The sequence below is a fragment of the Daphnia pulex genome, chromosome 1, assembly GCF_021134715.1.
Source record: "Daphnia pulex isolate KAP4 chromosome 1, ASM2113471v1".
In the NCBI taxonomy this organism is placed as follows: domain Eukaryota; kingdom Metazoa; phylum Arthropoda; class Branchiopoda; order Diplostraca; family Daphniidae; genus Daphnia; species Daphnia pulex.
The window spans coordinates 1838329-1853195 of record NC_060017.1 but is presented as its reverse complement, the minus strand read 5'-3'; the positions used below and the strand labels follow the sequence as shown (position 1 = coordinate 1853195).

The 14867-nt window shown below is 38.4% G+C and overlaps 4 protein-coding genes across 7 annotated transcripts; 1 reads left to right on the top strand and 3 right to left on the bottom strand.

Moving 5' to 3' along the window:
• Positions 1–257: 257 nt before the first annotated feature.
• Positions 258–3189, bottom strand: LOC124188551 (quinone oxidoreductase-like). 4 transcript variants are annotated; one of them, XM_046581277.1, is made up of 9 exons: positions 3035–3189; positions 2311–2409; positions 2099–2251; positions 1819–1979; positions 1640–1728; positions 1355–1439; positions 1051–1180; positions 876–971; positions 258–781 (listed from the first exon to the last, which is right to left on the bottom strand). In XM_046581277.1, the coding sequence occupies exons 2-9, from the start codon at positions 2398–2400 to the stop codon at positions 614–616; spliced, it is 972 nt and encodes a 323-aa protein (XP_046437233.1). In that variant the 5' UTR covers positions 2401–2409; positions 3035–3189; the 3' UTR covers positions 258–613. The 4 variants fall into 4 exon arrangements, with proteins under 4 accessions (XP_046437233.1, XP_046437242.1, XP_046437230.1 ...); XM_046581286.1 differs by lacking the exon at positions 3035–3189 and adding an exon at positions 2610–2755; XM_046581274.1 differs by lacking the exon at positions 3035–3189 and adding an exon at positions 2490–2590.
• A 685-nt stretch (positions 3190–3874) lies between these two features.
• LOC124202742 (putative pre-mRNA-splicing factor ATP-dependent RNA helicase PRP1) lies at positions 3875–7792 on the top strand. The gene is made up of 15 exons (XM_046599532.1): positions 3875–4047; positions 4229–4270; positions 4384–4491; positions 4555–4695; positions 4759–4833; positions 4895–4999; positions 5063–5441; positions 5522–5776; positions 5841–6099; positions 6159–6350; positions 6705–6844; positions 6908–7081; positions 7143–7305; positions 7364–7490; positions 7549–7792. Exons 1-14 carry the CDS (start codon positions 4001–4003, stop codon positions 7483–7485), a joined length of 2202 nt encoding a protein of 733 aa, XP_046455488.1. The 5' UTR covers positions 3875–4000; the 3' UTR covers positions 7486–7490; positions 7549–7792.
• LOC124203529 (dehydrogenase/reductase SDR family member 12-like) lies at positions 7692–9744 on the bottom strand. Its single transcript, XM_046600598.1, has 9 exons — positions 9467–9744; positions 9143–9365; positions 8979–9074; positions 8765–8889; positions 8552–8687; positions 8417–8491; positions 8203–8298; positions 8059–8107; positions 7692–7948 (listed from the first exon to the last, which is right to left on the bottom strand). The coding sequence occupies exons 1-9, from the start codon at positions 9520–9522 to the stop codon at positions 7833–7835; spliced, it is 972 nt and encodes a 323-aa protein (XP_046456554.1). The 5' UTR covers positions 9523–9744; the 3' UTR covers positions 7692–7832.
• A 1701-nt stretch (positions 9745–11445) lies between these two features.
• Positions 11446–12107, bottom strand: LOC124188988. The gene is made up of 3 exons (XM_046582041.1): positions 11858–12107; positions 11675–11793; positions 11446–11610 (listed from the first exon to the last, which is right to left on the bottom strand). The coding sequence occupies exons 1-3, from the start codon at positions 11997–11999 to the stop codon at positions 11503–11505; spliced, it is 369 nt and encodes a 122-aa protein (XP_046437997.1). The 5' UTR covers positions 12000–12107; the 3' UTR covers positions 11446–11502.
• Positions 12108–14867: the final 2760 nt, after the last annotated feature.

Below are 14867 nucleotides of genomic sequence, written 5' to 3'. Positions count from 1 at the left end.
AAAAAAGAAAAAAATGTCCGTGTGAAACACCTGGCAAAAGTTTTAATCCCGGTCGTGAGTGCTGTTTATGTTTCTTTATTCTTTTCCCGTTGTCACGTGACATTATCATCTCCATCGGAGCCTGAAACCGCCAAAGTCTCATTCAACTGTCTGATTCGACAGTCCGAAAATCTCTCTTGGCTTGACAATGGAAAGTGCGTCAATGTTAAGACATTTGGTCATCTCCTTATTCGTTGGAAATGACAACAAAAAATGAATATCTTATAATGTCTAATGTATTTTGAGTGCGCGTATAAGGCAGGTCAGGTGGGGTAGTAAGGGGGGAGGAAGAAAGGGCTGCACGATTCACGGTAGTGAATTCCTTTCGCTGCGACATTCCTTTGGCGAAGCCTTCAGACGCGCTCATACACACACACATGACCGAATCATACATTTTAGAAAAAAAAATAAAAAGAGATAAGGAAGATCCATTACACCTTAGAATAAGAGAGAAGAACAGTGGCAATCTCAGACAGACTGTCCATAAAATGCAGCGTTCATTCAAGAAAGAGCTTGCAACCAAAAAATATAGGAGGGAAAAAAAGTATGTTCCGTCTTCATTCGCTGACGACATCTACGTCATTGTCAGGACCAGTTTGCCACGTGATCCTCCTTCGTGACTGAGAACATGGGCGTGAGCCTCTTGAACCGTCTCCATCGGGTATTCTCTGTCGATGAACGGCGTCAGGAAGCCCATCTCGACGCCGGCCACCACCGACGCGGCCGTTTGACGCCACTCCTCCTGCACACGATTTAGACATTTAAGAAATTTTTTTTCCATTGAAAAGGAGCCCCATCATTCATATGAGGGGGGAAGAAGCTTTATCCATATGTACCGGAGTGGATCTGAAAAGGGCGCATCCGACGATAGAGGCCTCCTCTGTCATCAGGAAACGAGGGCTGATTTCGACGTTGCCTCGATTGCCCACAATCTAGATAAAAAAAGAGAAAGAGAAAAAGAGAAAAGATAAAGTGTGTGAACAGAAATTCCGCCCCAGATGACGTCTATACCACAACACGAGCGCCCGGACCAATGACGGTCAAATCCGAGCCGAGATTGATGTCTGATGCGTTTTCGATAATAACATCAAAACCGTCACCGCCCACCGCTTCGGCAGCTAGTTCCAAATATCCCTTCTCCCTGTGAATATAAACAAAAGATGATGAATTGGAAGCTGGGTCCTCAGGACAGGGCAGGGAAGAGCACATTCCGGAAATTGGGGAGTGGTATCGGTGCGCGTTCCGACAAGAGATGAGTCGATTCAAGTGTCGAGAATAGGGGAGGGAAATGCTTAAGTGTTGTCCATGTATATACCTGTGATTGAATACCAGATGAGCTCCATTGTTTTTCACCAGTTCCATCCCCTGGGGAGAACCTGCTGTTCCAACGACGGTCATTCCTGACAGACAAAAGAAAAAAAGGGTGAAATTACCAAACGAAACAAAAAAGTTGTAACTTTTAAATCGCTAGACATGAAGAATGTGCTATCGCTGTAAAACGACGCCATTTTGTTTTAAGTACGTTTTCACAAGTGATATTGCTGTAGGTGGTCTTTTCGTCTAGCATTACGACAGAAGATGGTTTATTATAGCTAATTACCGTGCGCTTTAGCGATTTGACAAGCGGCTAAACCAACAGCTCCACTGGCTCCATGAACCAAAACACGATCGCCGGCCTTGGCCTTTCCTCTGCACAACACAAGAGGGGGAAGAAGAATAAAAACCATTAGATTGAATTGAAAATAAAGGAAATGTGAAAGCAGAGTGTCTTTTATATACTTGATAAATATAGCGCGATAAGCCGTGAAGTAAGGAACACCTAGAGCGGCCCCTTGGGCGAAGGAGAGGCGATCAGCCAGATGGAACACTGAATGCGATTCACAAGCAACGTACTCGGCGTAAGAGCCGCTGGCTCCGGAAAAGAAAACGCGATCACCTTCCTGCAATAGAAAAGAAGAAATTGTAGCACTTTCTCTTCAAACTATTTCTTGAGTATTTGGATGATTTCAAATCATTGAACCTGTTCCTTTGGAAGATTATTTTAAAAAGGACGACTAACCTTGAGTGTGTCAACTTTGGAGCCAACTTTTTCAATAGTTCCAGAACCATCACGTCCAGGGATGTAAGGCAGAGTTGGCAATTGAGCAAATAATCCCATTCTAATGTATGTGTCAACTGGATTAACACCAGCTGAACCAACCCTAATCAAAACCTAAACATAGCAACTTTAGAACAGTCGTGTCAATTGAAGCAAGTGAACAAATAAAAAACCTGGGTTTCAGAATGAACAGGAATCGGAACATCAGACTCTACTTTCAAGACTTCTGGTCCTCCAAATGTGTGCACACGTACAGCCTTCATTGCCAGTCCCTGAAAATAAAACAACAATAAAAAAATCATTATTTTAATGTTCATAATCTCTACATGATTTTGTCCATTTTTCTGTATACCCTAGTTAATACAAAGAAGTTTCTCGAGTTCATTGACACATATTTAGTTAAGGGCTCGGTCGAAAGTTCGTTGCATCTTTCATTTTACAGTTTACCTTCACTGGATAATTTACAGTTTACCTTCACTGGATAACTGCTTGCTGGCTTTCTCTTATCTAATCAAGCAGCACCTCTAGTTTTATTCAATAAGATATCTGTTAATAACATCAACAAGTTCAGACGACATAGAGGGCGAAGGCTCCCAATTCAAAAAATGTCCGATCGCAATTTTTGCAAATCATAAACAGAAATGCAAATAAAAAAAGTAGTCTTTGGTCTCTTTAGAAGGAAAATATTAAATCAAAATGCGATGCTCTAGATACTGAGAGCGCGTAACGGAAATCGGGTTTCTTTGGAAATATTTTCTCCCGAAGTACGGGCACTTTTTCGGCCATTGAAATCAAGTTATTTAACAGCACACACGAAATTTCCAATTATTTTGTTAAGTAATATTACAGATTTTTAGCTATAGCGATAAAATTAACGGTAACAAAAAATTGTCTTACGGATTTTCAAAGGGAATTGTAACAGGGAAACGTAAACTGGACGGACGTAGGACGGAAGACCTGTTAATTCCTCGGCGGCAGGTAGCGATGTGAATGTCGGGAGCACCGAGAAAGAAGAAATAGGACATCAAATTTCCTAGCCTTTCTTTTTTTCTTTACTGCTATGTGTTCCGCTCAGTTCACGATTTCATGCCCGTTCTCTGCGTTCTACTTTCTCTCTACAACTTCCCTACTAATAAAGAACAATTTAAATTGAATTATTCCGGGAAGCATCAATGCATTTAAACAATAGCTTCTCCCCATATAGATTTTTATTTTCTATTTTTTCCTAGGCCTAATTTCATTAGACCAAACACATGATTAATAGAAATAAGACAAATTGAGTCCTTCAATGCGTATTGGATATTCAAACTAATTTATTTGAAATGAATTCAAAGTTTTTTATAATAAGGACGTCGTCAATGCTGAATTCTCGTGGAATATATAAACATAACGGTACTGAACGGAGGAAATATTCCGAATTGAGAAATCAACAACTTTTTCATTTAGGCTAACTTGTAACTTTCTAACCACCAAAACGAGGCAACCATGAAATTGTGATCGAGCAGTAAAATAATTACTATACTATTCAATTAGCAAATACCATATAGCTAGGGTCTGAAACGAATTAGAAGCAAAGCCATATACATTTATAGATCAGCGCCGCGCATAAAAATACGGCATCTGTAGACGAGTTATTGTCAACTTAAATTGTGGCAATAAACCAGTAGTTCCGCAGTTCGCCGCTTATTGGCTATGTGCCATCTAGCGATTTGAAATGAAACGCGTGCTTCCTTTGAATTTCACAAGTAGCGTCTGCAAGTGTGGAAATTGGTGGCCGAAGTTCCTGTCTGTGCTGTTGGAAAACGTGTATCCACGTCCTGTTCGTTTTTAAATATCGTAAAATAGATATTTTCACCTCTTATTATGTCGAAAAGACGCATAGAAGTTGATGACAAGCTCAGCAAGAAATCGTAAGTAAAATGCAATTATTCAAATTAGACAAATAAACCCGCGATTGTGTCATTTGTAATGCACATGAGCATGCTGTAGTGAAACATGTCGTGGTCGATAAGATTGTTAATGATTTTTCAAAAAACCATCATTCTTTTTTTAAATTATTATGCAATAAAATTAATTTGTTTTACTTTACAGCCGGGCAACTGGTGACAAAGGGAGTGAAGCAGATAAAGAAAAGTAAGCTTCTATTGTTATAAATATTTTTCTAAATTCATTTTCACTTTTTGATTTACAAATTCCCATATTAGTGTCTTAAGATTAAAATAATGCTTTGTCTTATTACTTTACAGAAATGTAACTGATTCTAAACCTGGTGGTTCATCTGCATCAATTCCAGTAACACCATCAAAGCCAGGGTTGACATTAAATCCCCTTACAGGATTGCCCTATACACAAAAGTACATCATAAATATTATTTTTTTTTAAACACTCGTTGATAATGATCATTTATATTGTTTTAGATACTATGACATTTATCGAAAGCGCATTGGCCTTCCAGTTTGGGAATACAGGGAGAAATTTTTTGAGCTTCTAGAAAACAACCAGGCAATAGTTTTAGTTGGAGAAACTGGATCGGGAAAAACTACTCAAATTCCTCAATGGTTAGGAAATATATTTAGTTTATCGTAGAGCAGTTTGTTGATAATTTGCTATTATTGTGACAGGTCGGCTGAGTTTGCGCGAAAACTAGGAGTTAAAAAAGGAGTCGCTTGTACTCAACCACGTCGAGTTGCTGCTATGTAATATTTTAAGTCAAATAGTTAATTTTCTCTTAATATAAAACCGTTTTTTTTTTGTAAGGTCTGTGGCTCAACGTGTAGCTGATGAAATGGACGTCGTTCTTGGTCAAGAAGTGGGTTACAGTATCCGTTTCGAAGACTGTTCTTCCCCCAAAACCGTACTCAAGTATGTTCTTTTGAGTAAAACGTTTTATTCGATCAAAACTATTCCCTATTTCATTTTTTAAAGGTACATGACAGACGGTATGTTGTTGCGTGAAGCCATGTCAGATCCACTGTTAGACTCGTATCAGCTAGTTTTATTGGACGAAGCTCACGAGCGTACACTTGCTACTGACATTCTTATGGGTGTTTTAAAGGAAGTCATTAAGCAAAGGCGTGATCTAAAGTTAATTATCATGTCTGCCACGCTTGACGCGGGAAAGTTTCAATCTTATTTTGATAACGCACCATTGATGAACGTGCCCGGTCGGACGCATCCTGTGGAGATCTTTTACACCCCAGAACCCGAGCGTGACTATCTTGAAGCAGCCATACGCACAGTCATGCAAATTCACATGTGTGAAGATATTGTCGGTGATGTTCTTCTCTTCCTCACTGGTCAAGAGGTTAGCTTTATATATTTGTAAAATTTGATTGAATTTCTCAGATTTCTCTGAACATGTTTATCTTATTCATGTACACATAGGAAATCGATGAAGCTTGCAAAAGGTTGAAACGTGAAATCGACAACCTTGGTCCTGAAGTGGGAGAAATGAAGTGTATTCCTTTGTACTCCACATTGCCACCAAATTTGCAACAGAGGATTTTTGAGGCTGCTCCCCCAGTTAGACCAAATGGAGCCATCGGTCGTAAAGTGGTTATTAGTACCAACATCGCCGAGACCTCGCTTACTATTGATGGTGTTGTTTTTGTTATTGACCCTGGTTTTGCCAAACAAAAGGTAACATTTAGGAATTTTCAAATGTGAGTTACATGGTTCAAATTTGTGGAATTGCTGTTTTCAGGTTTACAATCCTCGCATTCGCGTCGAGTCTTTACTCGTTTCTCCTATCAGCAAAGCATCAGCTCAGCAACGTGCTGGGCGTGCCGGGCGTACGCGACCAGGAAAATGTTTTCGTCTTTACACAGAAAAAGCCTACAAACAAGAGATGCAAGACAACACATATCCTGAAATTCTTCGCTCCAACTTGGGATCAGTCGTCATTAATCTTAAAAAATTAGGCATCGACGACCTTGTTCATTTTGATTTCATGGACCCTCCAGGTACCATATCAACATTTAAATAAATAAACCGCATGCTGATTTTTTTTTTTATTTTACAGCTCCCGAGACTTTGATGAGAGCTCTAGAGTTGCTGAATTATCTCGGTGCTTTAGACGACGATGGTAACATGACCGAGTTGGGAGCAATTATGGCTGAATTTCCCCTTGATCCTCAATTGGCCAAAATGTTGATTGCTTCTACGGAATTCAACTGCTCCAATGAGATCCTTTCGATTACGGCTATGCTTTCCGGTAAGCTTCACCTAACTTCTATTTCGGTTGATTTGGTTGTCTTTGTGTGGGATCTGAAAAATAGCTAGGGTGATTTGCCACGTTTTGCCTTTGTAGTTTAATCTAAAAGTTCTTACTTGTTATGGCAAAACGGCTAATCAACTGGTTTAAAAGGTGTGCTTTCTTTGAGAGCACAGATCATAGTAGAAACGATAGGCTGTTCTATTGTATCCTGTTAATAGGTGAACAGAACTAAACATGAAGGCGGGACGCGCGGGCTTCCCATTTTTTGGTCTCCTTGAAAAATGTGGGGCCCCACTTCCGTCTCTTTCTCTTTTTGTCTCCTCCCATTTTTTCCGCAACGTCTGAATGCAGTCCCACAAGTTTTTATGCGTCCACTGGAAGCCAAAAAGGCTGCTGACGAGGCCAAGATGCGCTTTGCTCATATTGACGGTGATCACTTGACTATGCTGAACGTCTATCACGCATTTAAACAAAATATGGAAGATCCTCAGGTATGCTCCCGTCTTTTTCTACGAGCTCGTTGATGGTAATCTCACATTTTTCTTTTTAAACAGTGGTGTTATGACAATTTTGTCAACTACCGGTCAATGAAATCGGCCGACAATGTGCGACAACAGCTTTCCCGTATTATGGATCGCTTCAATTTAAAACGCACATCCACCGAATTCACCTCAAAGGACTACTATGTTAATATTCGTAAAGCACTCATTAGCGGTTTCTTTATGCAGGTATAGAGACAAATAATTTCTTCTCTTTGTATTTAAGTACATCTTCGCGTTGTTCTTCCAGGTTGCCCATTTAGAACGAACGGGTCACTATCAAACTATTAAAGATAACCAAGTGGTACAACTTCACCCTTCGACTTGCTTGGATCACAAACCGGAATGGGTTATTTACAACGAATTTGTTTTGACCACTAAAAACTACATCAGAACTTGCACCGATGTCAAACGTAGAATATGAAAATCTGATTTTCTGATCCCCCAAATTAACACACTTCTGTTTTGTAGCGGAATGGCTTATCAAAGTTGCTCCTTCTTATTATGATATGAGCAATTTCCCAGAAGGACCGGCAAAGAGACAACTTGAACAGATAATCAACCGTCTAGAGAGTCGAGAATATCGGAATTGAAAACGGTAAGTTGACGTTATCCTTTGTTTCTATTCGATATCAGGAGTCAAACTGTTTTTTTAGGGCTTAAAAACACCTCTTACACTTACTTTGTAAAGTCGACCGATCATCAGTTTCCATGAATTGATTCGAGGCGAAGACATTCCGACTTCTTTCGCAAACATCAAAGCTTATTCAAATATTACATTTAATCGGAAATCAAGCAGTCGAATATTACAATTGTAATCTTTAACAAAATGTGCACATGTTGCATCAATGTCCAACATTGAAAATTTCGAGATGGTACAATACATGGAGTATCATCAATTTTAGCTGAAATTTCAATGTACACTTGTAATGATCGAAAATTAGTTCTTCATGAATTCGTCAGCTAGGGCTTCTAACTTGGCCATGAATTTGGCTTCTTCCTCTTTAGTCGAATGAGTCCATGCCAACGGTAAGTGGGTTGAAACTGAACGGCGATCTAAAAGAAAGACAAGGTTTAGGTGTAGTCTATTGAAGAAACCCCGACGGTTTAATAAAAGGTTTTATAAGTTTTAAACACAAAATAGTTTGGTGCATCAATGGACGTACCCTCAAAAAACAAACCAGACGATTGTTTTAAGGCTGCTTCTGAAATAGCCTAGCAAAAAATATATTTTTTATGTATTTATGTTATGTGTTATTTAAATGTTTTGTTTATATGTAAATTAAAACAAAATAGCAACTGGTGCTTACCAGCCAACTAGCTGTATCAGCTCCCTGCTCGGCAGTGCGAAGGCGGTCTTTCATTTTCTCGTAAAATTCCGGCATGGAAGAGCGAACAGCCGGAGTCTACGGGTTCACAAATTTAATTTGAAATAATCGAGTTAAATTTTTTCTTTAAAATATTAAAGTTTTCTAGTATGGGAGTGGGTTATTGTCTGCCTAAAATAATTTAGGAAATACATACGTCGGCCCATCCAGGGTGCATAACCGAAAAATGGATATTTGGATATTTTTTTGCATACTGCTCCGTCATTACTACCTATTGATTTGACATAATTATTATGGGTGTTATTCCATCCTCAGCACTCATTAATCAAACCTGCTGTCTCTTGTTTTGTGCATACGCCATGGTTCCATCAAACTTCTTTTCCTTTTCCAATTGCCAATCATCTACATTTAGCTTTTGAACTAACATGCCCCCACTGGAAACGATAATAACTCTGGGTTGACTTGACCTAATTAAGAGATATTTAAAAATCATATTTTTAAAGTACTCACAATTGAATTGTTAATATTTTGAAGTTCTATATACCTAGACAAAACAGGGATAAGAGATGTAGTAAGCAAATGGGTCCCCAATGTATTTGTAGCAAAGTTTTTTTCATTTCCATTGGCATCAACTTCCCTGTTGTTTATCATACAGCCTGCATTGTTGACCTATTTAATAAGAGAAATTTTGCAAAAATAAAATTATTTAAATCCATTTCATGAAAGATCACAATGTTTTTGAAAAGATTTGAACTTACTAATACATTCAGCTGAGTTCCACTCTCAACAAACTTTCTACTAAATTCTACAACACCTTTAGAATCAGAAAGATCCAATGAATGAACATGGACATTCTGAAAAAAAAAAAAAAATATTATGAAGGAGGATTAGGTTTTCTATGATCAAAACTGTTAATTTTTACATTGTTTCCTGAAGCTTTTTTAATTTCTGTTTGAGCTTCTTGGGCTGATTTTTTGTTACGACATACAAGGTGAACTGTTCCTCCTCTTTTAGCAATGTCCAATGCAATACATTTTCCAATTCCACTATTGCCGCCTGTTATCATGTATGACTTTTCTGAACAGTCAACATTCAAGTCAAGGTCAGCTGGGTTAAAATGCTTACTAGCAGACTCATATCCTCCCCTGTAATTTAAGAAGGATTCACAGCATATGTTCAGTTTGATATTATACGAAGACTTAAGTTAGTTAAATTTACAATACACATTTAGTAAGCACAGACTTACTTGGTATAATCCTTCATTCCTCTAGCAAACCAAACGATATTTCTGTAGAACGACATTGCTGCTCGTTTCTTTTTCGTTGCTAATCGAAAAATGTAAAGATCCGTTGAAGCTAATTGCTAAAGAATGAGTCTAGATTGTGAGCATTGTGTAAGTAAAGTGTCAAAAGTACAACTTGAAACCATACTAAAGATAACACGTCGTCGTAACAGCATTCGATGCCATTACGTAAAATATCAACAAACAAGCGGACTACCATCTATCGGGCGTCCCTAAACTGCGAAAGCGAAACGCGAAACGCGAAACGCCTAAAATGCGGAAAAGCTGTGCGAAACGGACCAAAATTTTGGGACCGTTTCGCGGGACCAAATGCCGGAGGGCATACTAAAGAGCGAAACATCTTGCGAAACAAAAAGTTTTCCTTTTCTCCACAGAGGTCCAAATTGACGGAGATTGCCGCCATTTTTCATTGTCTCCCGCTATGATGAGGCATTAAAGGAGGAAGGGGGGCAATCAAATTCGATTTCTTCGCCACTACCCCTGTATGTTTTCATGCGCATTTTACGATTATTAAACTAATGAAAGACATAGAGCAGCACGTTATGGTGATATTTTTAAATAATAAAATATTAGGTAATGGCCCAGGGATTATACGTTACATTAAATAATTTAAATCAACCAGTAGGTACGTGCACAAAGAAAGAATCGGCAATAACAGTATGAGTGCCTTATATCAAGCTAAAAATCAAAGCTACCATGTTCCAAATCAAGCTAAAATTTAATCAGCTAAAACTTTCCTTAAAATTAAGAATGTTAATCTGATTGATACTGATACATGGAAACGAGAAGTTCCATTAATTTTTTTTATACCAATCTTCTAATTAAAAACACCTATTGCATATTGCATTCAAGGTATTTCGTATTCATGGTCAACACACAAATAGACCAGCGGACCAGCCATAAGGTGCGCGAAACTCGAAGTCTCGAAAATTTGAAACTCTTAACAATTTGTTTGTTGACGGCGTCCATTGTCGTCTGCTACCAAGACGTTTACACTGCGACGTTTCGCACACACCGATTTCGCAGTTTAGTACGGACCCAAAGACTAAAATGCGAAACAGGGTCCCAAAATTTTGGTCCGTTTCGCACAGCTGTTTCGCATTTTAGGCGTTTCGCGTTTCGCGTTTCGCTTTCGCAGTTTAGGGACGCCCCCATCTATCGGTAGAATCTTGGAAGAATTCACTTGAAGACGCAAAGAAGACGCAACGAATGAACGAACGCGCTTAAATTGTCAGCTACGGAGCTACCTGCATGCGATAGGGCTGTTCCTAATTTTTGTTTCGTTTTAAAAAATCAAAATAGCACGTGAAGTTCAATTACTAGTTAATAGCCGTATTAAGACAATAATAACGAATAATCCGACGAGACTAATCATCATACCAATAATCCAAACCGAAAGCATTTTCCTGTATTTTGTTAATTACCTTTGAATAAATACCTCAAGATTTTTCTTACTTCCTATTGCAGTCCAAAGTTAAAGACCACAGTGCGAAATCAAGCAAAACCAGGGGTATATTCCTAAATAGTTTAATTAATTGCATTTGAGTGTGAGTACAGTTTTGCCACACTCCACCATCTCCTCTTAACATGATATAAATTATAATTTTTAATATAAAACAAATTATTGGAACATATAAATTAACAATGAAGAGTTAAAGACCCTTTCGATTTCCTAAGTTCTTCTATCCCTCTGATATCAAGAAATTGAGACTGATTCTACCAAAAATAATAAGCTTTAAGTGAATTCAATTTCTATTTATCTAAATTTTTGTTTAGAATAAACATCCATCAGTCCGTGCCTATGTGCAGGCAGCCTCTAACAAGAGAATCTAAATAAAGATAAATTAATTTTCCTTAATTCGCCTGAAAATATAATTATCTTATTTTAAAGATATATAGCTAGGAAGTAACAATTTAATGAATTTAATTTAATGAATTTATTACAATGCTGAAAGCCTTCTACATTAAGTTTTGATGGTTCAAGTAGATGGGTATTTCTTCAAGATTTTGTTTAGGGTTTTATATGGCAATCTGTATTTGGCACCAACCAAGGTGTTATCCATATTTTTGGCTTGCTCCCGATCATTCTAAAAAATTTCAAATTTATAGTTGTTAATTTGTTTATCTTTGTATAAATATACAGGGAATTACCACAAATTTTGAATAACATGACTGAAAGGAAGAAATTTCCTTTGAACACAAAGCCTGATTAAAATCGTGTTTCTTGAAGCAAGCTAACATCACAGCCATATCTTGAAGGCAAGCAACATCTGTAGTTTTTTTCAAAGAATGAAATACTTAGAAATTTTTTTTATTTTTACTAAATCTGATTACCTGATGTCTTTTCACCCTTTCCGGACACTGAGTCTTTCAATTTAAGTGGTAAAATTTCTTGAAATGGAACCGGTTCTTTGCAAGGCTTTCGACCAAACGCCCTACCGATTCCAACGGTGAAACGGGGTGTCATCGCCGGCATTACTGGGGACTTTTTAAATTAATATTTAGAAAGGAACAAGATAAAAAAAAAACTTCGATCAATCGTTTTTCGTTTGGACAGTCTAGCAGACGATTTATTTTGATTTGAGATTTTGAGTTGCAACGTTGCCTTCCCACCCACAAATTTGGGGTGTGGGTGATTTTCTTTCCGTGAAATCTTTAATTTATTATCCACTAACCAGGCAGCAACCAGTAACCAGTAACCAGAGCTATAGATGATGGTAGAACCACTGCCTGTAAAATTTTTCTAAAGTTGCAGCCAATATCGCGAATCGAAAGTGGGAAAATGAGCTTAAGTATCGATTTAGACCTAATTGTCAGCGCCAACAGCGGCCATCTACTGAAACTTTGTAGAAAGCTTGGAAAAAAATGTGTTTCCCAACACACCCGCTGCGGCTCTGTAACTAAGGTCTCCAGCCAGAACACTTCCAAGAGGAAAAGGCAATGGAAGGCCTTTCCATATAAATGGTTCTACCATACATCTATAACTCTGCAGTAACCATGGGAATAGTGTATTATTATGGTGAGGGAACTTATGGTTGGAATCGGCTATCTCGGCTGAAGCCAGTAGTCGCACCTGATCAGCGTTGCCTGGTGGACAATTGGGTGAACTATGAGCTATGACCTATGAGCTTTGAAAATTTTCTAAGTCCGATTGCGCATTGCTTGTGTAAGCTATAACATCGTAAAAAAAGAGTCAACCTCAGTAATTAAGAATTTTTTCCAGCTTAAATTATTTTCAAACGAGTAACCTGAGCCCCGGTCAAATCCGGGGAACTTTGGTCTAGCGTAAATTCGGACTCTTTTGCTATTCGCTTTTCTGTAGCTTAATCATCTGCCCATAATAGATTTTATCGTGGGAAATCTGCCCAGTCAGTATCTTACTTGAAGATTTCGTCATCACGGCGACGCTATAGACATCTGGTGGTGATTTTTTGGGCATGTTTGGGTAGCGACTCGACTGACCAATCACAGCGCAGTCGTAGCCCTTCACACCTCCTGTCCGTAAACTGGCTTCATTCGAGATAGCCGATTCCAACCATAAGTTCCCTCACCATACACCATGCCATGGGCATGGAGCGATGGTTTCCAGTCTCCATGTTAAATTTCCCATAAGGGGTTGTCCGCTTTTTTTACTAAAAGGTCTCTCGGTATGTCCATATGCCGCGAGAGCCTAGATGGCGCCACCGTCGAAGAGACCTCCCTATGCCTCCATCATGGAGGCATTTACATGGAGGCTCCATGTAAAAGTCGTTAGTAAAAAAGTAGCTTCCCGTCGAATCCCATTATGGGAAATTTAACACTGTCATTGGGAACCACCCCTCCATACCTCTGCAGTAACCACAGATAAAGCACAGATAAAGACCACTGGTTTATTCTCTCTAAGAGAATTAACATGGCCAACTGTCGCCAACATTCGTCCTACCCTTCCTCCGATTTCTCCAACCCCGTATCACTTGCCCTGCCCTCTAGTGTAGCCTACGTTTTCATCTCTTCACTCTACTTAATTCTATTCAGTTGCAATGATTCAATTGATTTCTCTGCTTTTGCAATTATAAGAAAACGTGAAAATAAAATAAAATATGACTTCTTAATAAAAAATGTTAAGGCAAAATTACCTAAGACTATTAAACGCCAGCAAAGAATTTTACCAAGACAGAAGGAAAACAATCTTCGTCGGCAAAACCCTTCGTAGCCTCAGTGCAGTACAGTCCTTTATCCGCTAGAGGCTCTACAAGAACTCCAAGAACTCGGGGTCAGGATCATCAGCTGCAAAAGGAATGAATTTTCTACTAATATTTCTATAATTTCTTCTTGCTAAAAAACGGCCAAATATTTTATGGTTGACGAAGGTTTTACCGTGAATTTCATTTTTTAACATGCCTCCGACATGTTCAAATATAAAGGATGAACTGGACAATGGAGCTCTCCAGCGTTCAACATGTTCGATGAAATGTTGAAGAATATGTATGTTGTAGCTAGAATTCTCATGTCCATATAAACTAGGATCTAATTCAATGAATCTTTGGTTAAGCATCCTTGCCGTGGCTAAATCTGAAATTGTAAATTTTTCCCCAACAATAAGCGAAATTCAGCGAAATGCATTTAGGGGAGACTGGAGTATACCGGGACACCGGGTCAAAAGGGACAGTAGGGGGAAAAATAGTAGATGTTAATAAAACGGAACTAAAAAACGTTTTGCTAGGCAGAGAGGGAAAGGGACTGAATGAGTCTGCCTGGAAATTAAAAATTAGTCACGTTTCAACCAATAAAATCCAGAAAGAAAATTCCTTTTGGATTTTGGTGGTTGAGATAGCAATAAACCTTTCTATAAAATTAGTCCCCCACTTTTCAGAAAAGCGATGGCAAAGTAGGCCTACCCGCCCCATTTCTGATAAAATTCAAACTACCCAAACTTTAACGCTTAATATCTTGTAAAACGGGTGGGAATTTCGTCTTTCAGCAAACGCAGGTAAATCCGGCGTGCAGTAAACCAATTAAAATAGTTGCATTAAGGAATGTAATTTTTATACGGAATTTTTAATATTTTTAATTCAAGGTATACAATTTGAGGCACCTTCAAAGAGGAGGTATAAAACCTTCATCTGTTGTTTTCATGGCCTTTGGTGTCCATATCCAACATAGATTAGGTGTAATGAAAAATATCACCATATTTACCGGGGATGTTCTTTTAAAAAAGATTTTATATTACCTCTCAACTGACGTTGAAGGCATCACACGATCACAAGAAAACCCACCGTAGCCGATTATTTGTGCGGAATGCTTAAAGGTTGTTTTCAAAATTTAAAATAATTTTCATTTTATGACTTAATAAAACCCAAACCCA

Coding starts and splice junctions, on each gene's coding strand:
- LOC124188551 (XM_046581264.1), bottom strand. CDS start 2,522: ATGAACTCGAGAAACTTCTTTGTATTAACTAGG. Junction 1,181..1,354: donor CATCTGGTATTCAATCACAG/GTATATACATGG, acceptor TTATATTCACAG/GGAGAAGGGATATTTGGAAC. Junction 972..1,050: donor GTCCGGGCGCTCGTGTTGTG/GTATAGACGTCA, acceptor TTTTTTATCTAG/ATTGTGGGCAATCGAGGCAA.
- LOC124202742 (XM_046599532.1), top strand. CDS start 4,001: ATGTCGAAAAGACGCATAGAAGTTGATGACAAGCTCAGCAAGAAATC. Junction 6,351..6,704: donor GATTACGGCTATGCTTTCCG/GTAAGCTTCACC, acceptor GTCTGAATGCAG/TCCCACAAGTTTTTATGCGT. Junction 7,306..7,363: donor AACTTGCACCGATGTCAAAC/GTAGAATATGAA, acceptor TCTGTTTTGTAG/CGGAATGGCTTATCAAAGTT.
- LOC124203529 (XM_046600598.1), bottom strand. CDS start 9,522: ATGTCGTTCTACAGAAATATCGTTTGGTTTGCTAGAGGAATGAAGGAT. Junction 8,688..8,764: donor CTTATCCCTGTTTTGTCTAG/GTATATAGAACT, acceptor TCTCTTAATTAG/GTCAAGTCAACCCAGAGTTA. Junction 8,299..8,416: donor TGCACCCTGGATGGGCCGAC/GTATGTATTTCC, acceptor GTGAACCCGTAG/ACTCCGGCTGTTCGCTCTTC.
- LOC124188988 (XM_046582041.1), bottom strand. CDS start 11,999: ATGCCGGCGATGACACCCCGTTTCACCGTTGGAATCGGTAGGGCGTTT. Junction 11,794..11,857: donor AAAGGGTGAAAAGACATCAG/GTAATCAGATTT, acceptor AAAAAACTACAG/ATGTTGCTTGCCTTCAAGAT. Junction 11,611..11,674: donor CATGTTATTCAAAATTTGTG/GTAATTCCCTGT, acceptor GAAATTTTTTAG/AATGATCGGGAGCAAGCCAA.